Source organism: Temnothorax curvispinosus, unplaced genomic scaffold (genome assembly GCF_003070985.1).
Source record: "Temnothorax curvispinosus isolate PA1 unplaced genomic scaffold, ASM307098v1 QBEX01012453.1, whole genome shotgun sequence".
Classification (NCBI taxonomy): Eukaryota; Metazoa; Arthropoda; class Insecta; order Hymenoptera; family Formicidae; genus Temnothorax; species Temnothorax curvispinosus.
In genome coordinates, this window is record NW_020222233.1 from 1 (window position 1) to 12107 (window position 12107).

General features: G+C 38.6%; 2 protein-coding genes across 3 annotated transcripts; both read left to right on the forward strand.

The window, feature by feature from the left end:
* Positions 1–1606: 1606 nt before the first annotated feature.
* Positions 1607–5201, forward strand: LOC112462446 (transcription factor Ken 2). 2 transcript variants are annotated; one of them, XM_025028229.1, is made up of 5 exons: positions 1607–1894; positions 2034–2203; positions 2297–2524; positions 2672–2966; positions 3159–5201. In XM_025028229.1, the coding sequence occupies exons 1-5, from the start codon at positions 1607–1609 to the stop codon at positions 3630–3632; spliced, it is 1455 nt and encodes a 484-aa protein (XP_024883997.1). In that variant the 3' UTR covers positions 3633–5201. The 2 variants fall into 2 exon arrangements, with proteins under 2 accessions (XP_024883997.1, XP_024883998.1); XM_025028230.1 differs by having other exon boundaries at positions 2675–2966.
* A 3800-nt stretch (positions 5202–9001) lies between these two features.
* Positions 9002–11477, forward strand: LOC112462447 (apolipoprotein D-like). The gene is made up of 4 exons (XM_025028231.1): positions 9002–9406; positions 9647–9777; positions 9886–10129; positions 10285–11477. The coding sequence occupies exons 1-4, from the start codon at positions 9239–9241 to the stop codon at positions 10768–10770; spliced, it is 1029 nt and encodes a 342-aa protein (XP_024883999.1). The 5' UTR covers positions 9002–9238; the 3' UTR covers positions 10771–11477.
* Positions 11478–12107: the final 630 nt, after the last annotated feature.

A 12107-nucleotide genomic window follows, 5' to 3' on the forward strand; every position in this document is an offset into this window, starting at 1 on the left:
TGACGTGTCGTTTGTATATTAAATTAAAGAATATATCGATAAGTTGATATAAATGTATCTCGATAATACTTCAAAAAATGAAAGTTTGCGGCAAACCGGTAAGCGCTTATTTTTTAGCATTAAACGGATTGTATTCTTGAGACACGTTTGACATTGCGGAATTCGTTTCATAATATTAGTTATACGTTTGCTCCTTTTGAGAATATAATGTGAAACTTTCTCTCGGCTTCCCTTGAGAAACTGAAGGAATGCTCGATCAGCCGTTAATTCTCAATTCTTAGCCGTGGCCGCGTTAAACTGTTGCAAATCTTCGACACGGATGAATGAGATATTTCTTGCGTTCTCGATATCGTATTAGTCAAATGTTTTTTTTTACGATCGTTATTACAAGATTATGTCGTAATAACAATCCATCAATTGTTTTCCGAAATAAATACTAATTAGGTGCGAGTTACGTTCGATTGATCGATACTCGGTGAGAAAATACTAACAATAGAACCGGATTCTGCGGCAAACAGATAATTTCTCTGATAAGTAATAGAATCAAAGGAATGTCTAGTAATACAGGACATAAATCACATTCGAAAATCTTCATCACATATAATTGCATGATTATAATTTATATTATATAATATTAATTTAGTTAATTATATATTAAGTGAAAGAATACGCATAAAATACTCGAGAGTTTCTACTTGATCCTTATGTATTACACTATTATTAATCAATTTATGAAAATATTATATCATATAAATTTAATGCGATGTGACGTATTAATTGAGCCTCATGATCTAATAAGAAGATAATTTTTTCATACCTGCATTCTTGTAAATCTATAGGATAGTCAAAATGGATATAATTAAATATATGTGAGGATAAAATAAATGCGTGAGGGGATTTAGACCGTCTAACTAGATAATTGCATACCGCACCATTAAACATGTTTGACATGGTCAACCGAGAGCTGCGTAGATGTAAGAGAAACGTGAGAAACATGATCTTGTGACACGTCAGTGTCTCTTCCGCCGTTTCTTAGAGAACCAAGACACGAAAGGAGGAAATTAGTGTAACGAAGCTGTCATCGCAACACGCAAGGCGGCAAAAGACTACTTATTGGGTTAAGGACGCGGGATGCATTTTTTTATCACACAATTTCTTACCGTAATCGTTCATTACGTCTACAGTCTAAATTTTTTAAATTTGTCAATAAATTAATTGTGTGTGCAATCTAATTTATTGAAAAGATAAAGATGTATCAAGATTACTATCACCTATCACACAGGTCATTATTACCTTTTATTTACGAATGCCATTTTCGTAATGAAAATGGAACCTTTTAAATTTGTTTAGATCTTTTTTTTTACAAAATGTGATTATATACCTATGTGTCTAACTTACAATTTATAAAATTTTAATATTTTTTGTTAATTTAAAAACTATTGACGAAATTATCAAGGTATTAGATTATCAAGGTGCCCCGTTATTTATCTGTTCGTCGTTCTCTATTTCTTTCCTTATGAATGATGTATTATTGATGCAAATTTTCGATTAATCCAGAAACCTATTCGAACTTGGATATTAACGTTTTTCATTCTCATTTCAGACGATGTATTCTGACGGTCTCTTGACGCTCCATTATGGGAAACATCCAGCGACCTTGGCCGCAGAGGTCGGGGCCTGGTACAGCGGGGACCGTCACGTGGACGTGACACTGGCGTGCGACGATGGGTCCGTCGTGAAGGCCCATCGCGTCGTTTTGGCAGCCGCCAGTCCCCTCTTAGCTAGTCTACTTCGGAATCCTGCCCTGGATCATGTGGTTCACTTATCAGGCGTCCGAAAGGCACAATTAAATCATTTACTGGAGTTTTTATATAACGGAGAGGCATTGATACCGGTATGAACTTTTTAAGACACGTAAGCAGAATATATCTCGAAAGAAAAAAAGCTTATTAACATAACATTGGCGTGCAGAAAATATTTCAAGTATTTGAAGTGCGCTGAGCAAGAATCTTATCTTACGTAATTTTGTTCAGTCGACAGAGCTTACACCATTGAGGGAGCTCTTCGAGGTTTTGCAGATTAAGTCAGAGCTATTTGAGCCCAATCAACCTCAAACTAGTAACTCTGATCCCGAAAGAATATCAACTCCGCAGCCTTCAGAAGGCCAGGAGAGTTCCAGTTACGAATCCCAATACGATGGCAGGTAGGTAGATAAATCTTGTTTACCGAGTTTGTAAAAGTAAAAAAAAAATAATAATAATTAGACGAAATGTTTTAAAAATCTTGTGCTTTTCAGACAGTCCAATAATCCCGCGGACTGTTGCTCAGTCCTCATCAAAACGGAAGGCTGCGAAGAGGAACCGGAAGTGGATGTGGAAGGTGTGGAAGGCGAAAGTCTTCTCTCGGATAACAGAGAGAGCAGCATAGAACCTCCCAGAAGAAGGGATAGTTCCGATCCTGTTAATCTCAGTCTCAATTCCGGCACTTCCGTCACAAGCGACAGCTCGCACGATATAATACACAGGTTAGACAACATTGACCGTTATATTGCATAATTGTTACGGCACACTAGCTAAAACTGTCTATAGTTATTTTATAAGCTACACCCGGGGTAGAACCGGGATGGAGCGGAGAGAAATAGAATCCTCACGATGTCTTGGTTTGATCGTAGTAGGTCTGAAAAGCCGATATTTGAGAGGCGAGAATCTCTTGAGGAGGCTGAAGAGAGGAAGAGGCAGCTGGCGGCGCGGCTGGCGTTAGGCTTAGAATCCGGGAAGAGAAAACTCGAGGAGATACCGATCCCACCTGCGGAGGCGTACGTCGTGACGCCTCATCGAAAGCGAAGGCCAGGCTTCCACAATGCACCCGCACAAAATCCGGCCTTCGTGCCCTTTAATCCTGGATTCGAAACGCCAAGAAGGTTACAGGCGCCGCATCCTCTGAGCGTTTCGGCACCACCATATCTGGTTGGTTTTCAATAGTTTATCTCGAGAATAGATTTCAAACATTAACCGTCATTATTGATAAACACGCGCGATCAATAAGCTTGTCTAACAACTGGCTCCATATTTCCTTCAAACGTTTACTTCAATAGATATATAATATATATTGCAATTTCGCTTAAGTCGTTATCTATGAAGCGTTGTTGATGTATGCAGCAGGATAGATCGGTGACACCGCCATCGCATCGACCACCGAGTGCCGATCCGACGTCAGCAGCGGCACTGGAGCCACCTTGGACTACCTGGACTCTGCCGAGAGCTCCACCGCCGCCACCGTCAACGGACGACCCGCCGAAGTCCACTCCTGTTCGAGAATACCGATGCAGCTATTGTGGCAAACAGTTTGGCATGTCGTGGAACTTAAAGACCCATCTTAGAGTGCACACGGGCGAGAAGCCTTTTGCGTGTAGACTTTGCGTTGCCATGTTCAAGCAAAAAGCTCACTTGCTGAAGCACCTTTGCTCGGTGCATCGAGGTGTGATAGCCGCTCCCGACAATACCTTCTCGTGTTGCTTCTGCTCGTCGTCGAACTTCGTCAATCTGCAGGACCTCATCAGGCATCTCTCGGGGCCGCACAATAATCTGCTGCTCAGCAGGAATCTACATCGCGAATTTGCGAATCACGAATAACGACAAAGTCAAAGACCGTCCAGTGCTGAAGAGTGTTCCTCGAGCGCACAATGACGAGTCCTTGAAGCGGCTTCTGATCCGAGCAACGCTCTCCCAGGATCTCGTTAGGAGGATGCGATCGAGGGACGCAATTTCTGTTTAGACCATTTTAAAGAATTATGTTTATACACAAAATGAGATATGTAAAATTATCATTCAATCTCCGCTGCTTTTCACGATACATTGAAGGGTATATCATTACAATTATCTTCTTCCTTAGTCTTTCATCTTTTGTCAAAAGTGTAATGATCTCTGCATATTTCTGTGGCGTGTGCTTTTTATAGTTTATGAGATATACAGTTTAATACGCCTTAGTTCTAAACGATCTAGAAGAGCTCTCATGGCAAGACATTTTCGGTATTTTCTATTGTCTTTCGAAAGATGAATAAAATCGATGTTAGAAAATAAATATTAAAAATAAAATTTACAAATGGTCTGAACATAATTTTAAATGCTGCAGTTTGTCTTTATATTTTTTTATTGGTTACTATAATTATTTCAATTCAGAATTGTTTAAAGGTTTGCGGGTTATTAATATGTTTTGATACATTATTAGTGCCTTTACCAATGGTTACTATAATTCTATCCAAGTCACGCAAAATAACTTTTTTTAAATAAAAATATAATATAAACAACACACGTATAAAATTTCCATTTTCTTGCGAATAAATATATTCTCTCGATTTAATTTATACGAAATTTCTAAAAATATTAATTCGATAAAATGTCGAATCAAAGTTTTATACGTTCTCCTTGAAGATAAACGGCATACAGCACTGGAAAAGGGTCTTTTTTTTAAGAATAATAAATAAGAAAAGAAAAAATCGATTTTATACATACAATGTATATTTTCTTGAAGTCGCTCAATTGCGATATTTCAGAAAGATCTTATCGTTATAGCTAAGCAATAACTTTGATAAGATGTTTTTGTTAATCGACGTGGTTCGAGTATGTACGTCAGAAATGATCGTCGATGACGATCCGCGAAAAGTACAAGGACGGATAATACGAACGAAGAGAGTCAATTACATTGTCACGCGTCAAATCTCGACGAGCTTGTAGGATTGAAGCGCAGTCTCTTTGTCGCGTCTTGTTTGTTGTTATTTTATTTTAATCGCTGGCACGTGGCAAATCCGGCAACAAGTCCCGTTTACCTCAGCGCGTGCGACTAATCTCATAATGTAAATAATGTTAAATAGGAACTAGAGGACGGACTAGAATTTATTTATTTCACTCTATTGCAAAGGGACCAACCGACTTTCCACCGATTTCTGTCTTAGGTAGATCTTAGGTGTCCTGCCCGCCAATCGCCACGAGTTAAACTGCTACGAGTTAGAACTGTATATGATTTCGATCACGAACACGAAAGTATTCGATCGGAATCGAGGGAAAAGAATGAAATTATGAAACCTCATGCAGGACGGAAGGGAACATTATCGGCGAAATCGATAATGCAAATCGCGGAAGACGCAAGTTATGATGTTGAATTGTTGATACAATTTATTGTACAGTAAACAGCGACGTTGTTAATGTTCTGTCTTCTAAAATCCGTCTTCCACATTGTCGCCTTCCCCCCTCATCTTCCTCATTCCCGTCCTGACATTCATTCACAGTATGTCCTTCGGTATAACTTAGCGACTCGAGTGCCTTGTCAAATGGGTCCAAATTGGTCGATTGGGCAGTGATTTCATGTGTTCATAGGCTTAAGAGACATAGGCGTTTAAGATGACAATACGAGCTCGCTTAGGAAATGGAGGAACGTTGATGAATTCACGTTAGAAGGTTTTAAGATTCATTCGAATTAATTCAACTTTTCTTAAGGCTAGTTAGATCGTTGTAAGTAGTAGCTTTTTTTCTCTAATTTTATCTTTGTTTGGCGCAGGACGTCATATTTTTTTTTCTCTAGGTAGGCATTATTATTACCTAAGGTGCCTTGAAGAAGGGCCTCGACCTCATTTTTGCTTCCTTAATTGTACAAAAAACCGTCTCCAAGATGTTCGGAAGTGATTAAGCGAGGAGAAGAAATAAGACGCTCTCGAATCGGTTGATTGATGAGTTTGGAAGTCTATTCTGTTCAAAAGAACACACATTCCCTAAAAACGAAGTCAAAAACACTATCTTAATGTGACGTTCAATTGATCGAGTTGTAATTTCAAGAGATAAATGAAAGATATATACATTATATTGTTGTACAGAAATTAGAATATGATATAGGCGCTCTAGCTGAATGTAACTTCGATGTAAATTCGCTCATACCAAAGACGTTTATGAAAGTTGTCAAATAATATTAGTTAAATGTAAATGCAATATATTTTAGTTGTTAAATCAACGCGTGTCATGTCGAGAAGCACGTAAGTACTAAATGGCATTTGTACTTGAAGAATATTTTACAATCTTAATATATACTTGATTGTATATATGTTATCGATTGCAACGGTGATACGCATGTGGCAAGTTTGTACTGTACAGTAATTACGGTAAATTATCATCTTAATCCCGTGGTAATAAAAAAATTGTGTATAATAAAAGACATATATAAAGATGTAAATTTTTATGTACAAGTTTATAAAAAGAAAATATTTCTCTGCATCTCTCAAAGAGCGTCCTGTATCAATCAAAATAAAGCATCGCGCAGGAAAAGAACGGAAACATGGCTGATTGGTGTTCTCTCTTCATTACATTCTCATGTTTCTGCTCGCCCTCGCAATCGCGATCGCTCGGGGGGTGGAAGCAAATCAATCGCGGTGCGTCTTTTCTTATTCTTCTTCTTCACTTCCCTTCATTACGACGTTTATTTACGAGTATGTCGTAACGAGGAGGCGTACAAGAAACGGAGCAGAAAGTGAGGTTGGAGGGGTGGTGTGCGCTCTCGCGAAGCCAGGCAAAAACGGCCAGCACAAAACAGTGAACGTAATGTGATACTAAATGATAATAAAGCTAAAGTAATTATTGTTTAGCGTGCGACGCCGCGGCGCGTTCATGGCACGGGCGCGCGACTCGTGGTTCTCGGCGTGAGCAAGAGAGAATTGTGCGATCGCAAAAGGGGCAGGAGGATATACCGACGAAGGAAAAAAAAATCTTGCGAGTCGCCTGTAATAATATAAGCAATCAGCTTTTTATCAATCATTTTCCCCTTTACCCTTTCGCCCACCCTTATCACGCGCTCCCGACATCAGTCGTCCCCTCTTCTCGAGCCGTAAACGCACTAGGATTACGCATTATAGATTATTTTACTGTTAATTAATTATATTTAGCGCGCACGCACATCCGGATGTTTCCCTCCGAGATCCTATCCGCATTTGTCGTGGAGAAAAGAAATAGCAAAGATCTCGAATTTCGCTTTCGATCGATCGAATTTATCGAGAACGCGGGAGAAAATAATACTTTTTTGATAATCGACATTTTTGGGGACCTGGAGGTCCTTTGGCCATTAGATGGCAGTTGAATGATAAATTAAATTATGCATCGTTTAGTAAAGGGAAGATTTAAAGGATGTGAGAATAATAATTGGCATAATCTTGTGGAGAACATTGATTTTCTATACGATTTAATGTCTTCCATCATTGTTGTGCAAAGTTAGCGTCTTCTTTTCCTCATTCGGACATCCGGGTGAAACATTGTAGATTTTAAGCATCTTCCAAGCGGGGCGCGAGCTCCGTGTGCTTTCTTAGTGTTCATAGATTTATGAAAAATAAATTAAAATTAAAAGGAAAACTGGTGTACGACAAGATAAAAAGAAGCGAGCGTAATCGAGCGAATAAATTTGCCGATTTCCTTCTCCCATTCCTTTATGACCTATTGTAATTTATTGAAAGTTACGTTATTTAAATGCGCGATTGTGAGACGTGTATATATAGAAATTTGTAGGAAAATTGCATTTTAATTTAAACATTAATAAGCAAATCTCTAATGACTTTAATAAATTAGTTGAATGAACTATCTTGAGTTATTTCACAAATTGCCGCTTAAAAAAATTTTCAATAATTTTTATGCAATTAGAGGAGAAAAGAGAGAAAATGTGTATATTTATTTAACGGAATTTTACTATTTCCGTTCCAGGTATTCATATGCTTTCTTGAGAGCAGTGTATATATTGTCACGTTGTCCGTCGACTTTGGTTGAAGACTGCCATTTTTATCGGCGCGAACGAGAACGTAAGATCGAAGTCAAAGTCGAGTTAATTATTGTTTTCGCGAAACGAACATAGCGGTTCGGTTCACAGAATCTTCAAAGAATTCCCCAGGAGAGGCGCAAGAGACGTCGTCGGTTAACGGTCCGGGGACTTCTTCGGTTTTGTACAAAAAAAAAGTCACAGCGAGATCCGTTACTAGTGGGCTACGTTCCAGCCAGAAGGCCGTATGCCGCATAAATCCAATCTCGTCGGTGTCGATTGCATAATTACATCGCGAGTAACGTCTATTTCTCGTTTTATCGATTCTGAGAAAAATCGGCCTGTCCGATGTCACACACCTGTCTCGGAGCCGAACGTAAATAAGTGTTTGTACGAGGACCAGGTTGCTGGAACCGGCTCTATAAATGACTGTAGGAAGCGGACAAACATTTGCCTTTCATGATCGAAGACGCTCGGAAACGTGTCTTGATTGTAATTCATGCGTGATATAAGGCAATTAATTATAATACGCATAACAAATTATTGTATAAATAAAGACATCAATCGAATCTTTTTGGAGCGACAACAGAAATAGAGAGAAAGGGACAGAAAGAGAGAAATTCGTAGAAGCTTTTTGTGTAATCATTTTGACGCATGTAAGTTTTGCTTCTGATCAATTCTATCACGTACCTCAATTGTGTTACATTTCACTAATCAAACTTTCACGCGTAATATATTATTAAAAGCAAAGTAATATACCGTGCGTACCAAAAATTCTGGAACATCCAATTATCTCAGAAAGTATTGGTTTAGTGGAAAAATGTTTCAGGTAAAAGTTGGAGGGTTTAAAGAGGGCCAATAGAGGATCTTATTAGATTTTGGGTCTGAGGTTCGTGTTGAGTCCAATAGGGCCTACAAATCTATGTATATAGATTTATTTGTTACAAAAAAGTGTTATTAATGTAAGATAAGGATACGTTTGAATTTGCATGAAAAAAATCAGGAAGGTCTAGGAGAGCGGTAAGCGTGTAGTATTCACGAAAAACCTTAAGAGAGATCTATGAGCATTCTCCTTTAAAATCTTTAATTGAGGAGCGTATAGATCTAAATTGGGGATATGACGAATCAGAATTCTTCTAATCCGTTAACTTCGCATTTAATCCGAGAAATCATTGGCATTCCACGGAGTTGGTAGACCTCGCTCTAGCGCTGTTCCCGTAGGGGCTGCCGTCTCCAATCGGGAAGTACCGTTCGTTCTGAAGTTGCATAATGGATCTTGCATTTCTGGTTCTTGGTCGCGTCGCCCGATGGACTTGCCAAGAGATTCGTAGGCGCATCATTGACCAATGACCACTGTCTGCTCGGCCAGCGTCTCGGGCCACGGAGAGTACCGTAAGAGTACTAACACGTGGGTAACACAGAGGGGGTAAGACCTCTCGGTCAACGCTCCTGCTTAATGTATATAAAGGTTGGGGCCCCGATGGATGTTCGAGGCAGATCGTCATCAGACATGTTCGGGAAGATTATCCTAGCGCTCTCGGCTCTGGCCTGGGCCAGTGCCCAGATACCTAATATAGGTTTCTGTCCAGAATACATACCCATGGCGAACTTTAACAGGCAAAGGGTGAGTAACTTAACTATTTCAATAGCGAATTTATGCGTATTTATAGAATATACTGTAATTATGAGTCTTTAGTTATCGAACAAATGTCAGAGAAATTAAATTTTCTCTGACATTCCGCAGAATATTTGTGCTGTCTATATTATTGGCAATATTTTATCAAAAAGTTAATAGAATTTAAATTCCTTAATAATATTAGTTTAAGTTAACTTTGCGAATAACGGGTTTTTGATTTTCTTATAGTTCATGGGCGTTTGGTACGAAGCTGAAAGATACTTCCAGCTTAGTGAAGTGGTATCTCGATGCGTTATGACGAATTATACCAGAGGCATCGATGGAAAATACCGCGTGAGCAATGAAGTTACGAATCGTTTGTAAGTATATGTATTCTATATTTAACTCGTTTGACAGATATGTTTAAAAAAATGTATAAAAATACATTAAAAGTAACGGATTTTACTAATAATATCTCTGGCATTTAGCACCGGCATAAAGAGGGTGCTGGAAGGTGAAATTAAGCCCGCAGCTTCCAAGGCTGAGGAGGGTAAACTTCACGTCAAGTATACCACGGTTCCACTGGCTCCTGAGACGAAGTATTCGGTACTTGAAACGGATTACGATTCGTACGCCGTGTTATGGAGTTGTCAAGGCATCGGTCCGGTCCACGCACAAAATGCGTGGGTCATGACGAGGGAACGAATACCGTCCGGAAAAACACTTCAAAAGGTATGTAAACTTAGTAAAATCAAAATTATTAACATAAAATACATTAACGTGTTCCACATTCTATAAAATTACTAATACAGTATGAACAATATTACAACATATGTGCTCCAGGATTATCATCATTGCTACATTTTAAAATCCCATTCCGATTGCAGGCTTACGGTGTTCTTGACAAATACAAAATATCGAAAACGTTCTTCGTGAAAACCGATCAGGCGGAATGCGCCTATTTGGACCCGCCGTCGGAGGAGTCCGCGGAGAAACCCGAGGTGGAAAAGCCTGTCGGGGAGAAGCGAAAACGGAAACCGCAACCAGCCGAGCCGAGTGAGAACTTCAGATCGGCCATCGCTCTGAGTGATGCTGAGGCCGCGATAAAACAGAAGGAGGAAGCAGAAGCTGCGATCACGGGCGAGAAAGCGCCCTCCGATATCCCGAAGATAATAGCGGAGGAACCTGCGAAACTCGAGCATCCCATCGAAACTATTCCCGAACGGATCTTGCAGATTGCGGAAGCGATAAAGGAGGAGAGCGGCGATGCCAAGGATAAAATGATCATCGTCGAGGTCAAGGAGGAGAGCGTCGCGGAAAACCCGAAGGAGGAGAAGAGCGAGCTTGCGAAGGAGATAGAAGCAACTGCTTAAAAGTATCGTTTAGCAAAAAAAAAGTCTGATAGTTGGCGCTAGCAGGGACGTGTTAGGGGGATTTTCGACGTCTTAGGCTCGTAGCGGTTTCCTCACTGAGAACCAGTCTCGCTTAAGTACCGCAAAATCATTAATCACTGTCCCATCGACGCGTCGTCGTCGTCGTTTGAGGACATAGGGTTGGCACATGGCGCTTTGTTTTATAGGCTTACGTACAAATGTAAAAAAAAAAGAAAAGAAACCAAGATAAATAAAATTGTTATAAAAAATGTCTTAATAAAATGTATTCGTTTGTTTATTACTTCGCTGCGCAGATATAATAATACGCATATAAAATTGATTACTAAATACTTTGTAATATTAATAATTCAATTGTTACTTAATGCGTTAAGTCACATATCTAATATCTAACATAATATTTAATTAATGAGATGTCAAAAAATTGATTTATTTATAAAGTCGTGACAATTTATGAACCGAGTTACGATATGTGAGAGAAAATGTAGTTCTTAGACTCTTGGAAAGTCTTTTTAGCTTTCGCATCACGATGTGATGTGAAGTAGAAGCTAAATGTGTCATAGCGTTTTCATCGTAAACACAAGTATAACCAGGTCACATAACGGATATACTTTTCATATCATCATTAATAATTTAACTTTCAATAATGATATCGATTATAAATTCAATAATAGCAAAATTATCACTTAATATGCAAATGTCAATGTGACACTAAATATATATTAATGATCAAATAAATGTTCTTAATCTCCGCGTGCAAATAAAAATAAAATAGAAATAAAAAGTTTTTTTGAAATATATCTTTCTTGAATTTAGAAATATAGAATAATAAAATTCAGAAGAGAATATCTTGTACAAATATAACATAAAAAAGTATATTTTTTAAATGTGCTGTATAATTTCTTGTTTAATAACCTTATAAGTAGAATTAATTGTAAGATTAATTCGATATCTCTATAGTGCATGAATACTTAATCCGCGAATCTTTATGCATATATGTATATTTGTCGTAAATATGAAGTACATATAAAGCGAAGTATTTACGCTATTAAAATATTTTATCATTAAATCGCTCTGCAATATACTAATATGTGTTTATTGATCCGCAGATATTTTTTCTCGCATCGATTTCTATTATTATTACTGTTAAATCCCTGCAAGCGTATACGAGGGATTTTTCAAAAGTGGTTCATCCCGATCATGAAATGATCCACGTGCCTTCGAAACTGTCGATCATCTATTGGTCAATGGCAATTTCGAGCCGGGTTTCTTGAACCCCGGGCGTACCGTTACTGACCCACTAACTGTCAGTACGCTGC

Coding starts and splice junctions, on each gene's coding strand:
- LOC112462446 (XM_025028229.1), top strand. CDS start 1,607: ATGTATTCTGACGGTCTCTTGACGCTCCATTATGGGAAACATCCAGCG. Junction 2,204..2,296: donor GAATCCCAATACGATGGCAG/GTAGGTAGATAA, acceptor TGTGCTTTTCAG/ACAGTCCAATAATCCCGCGG. Junction 2,525..2,671: donor TCGCACGATATAATACACAG/GTTAGACAACAT, acceptor GTTTGATCGTAG/TAGGTCTGAAAAGCCGATAT.
- LOC112462447 (XM_025028231.1), top strand. CDS start 9,239: ATGTATATAAAGGTTGGGGCCCCGATGGATGTTCGAGGCAGATCGTCA. Junction 9,407..9,646: donor CGAACTTTAACAGGCAAAGG/GTGAGTAACTTA, acceptor ATTTTCTTATAG/TTCATGGGCGTTTGGTACGA. Junction 9,778..9,885: donor AATGAAGTTACGAATCGTTT/GTAAGTATATGT, acceptor TCTGGCATTTAG/CACCGGCATAAAGAGGGTGC.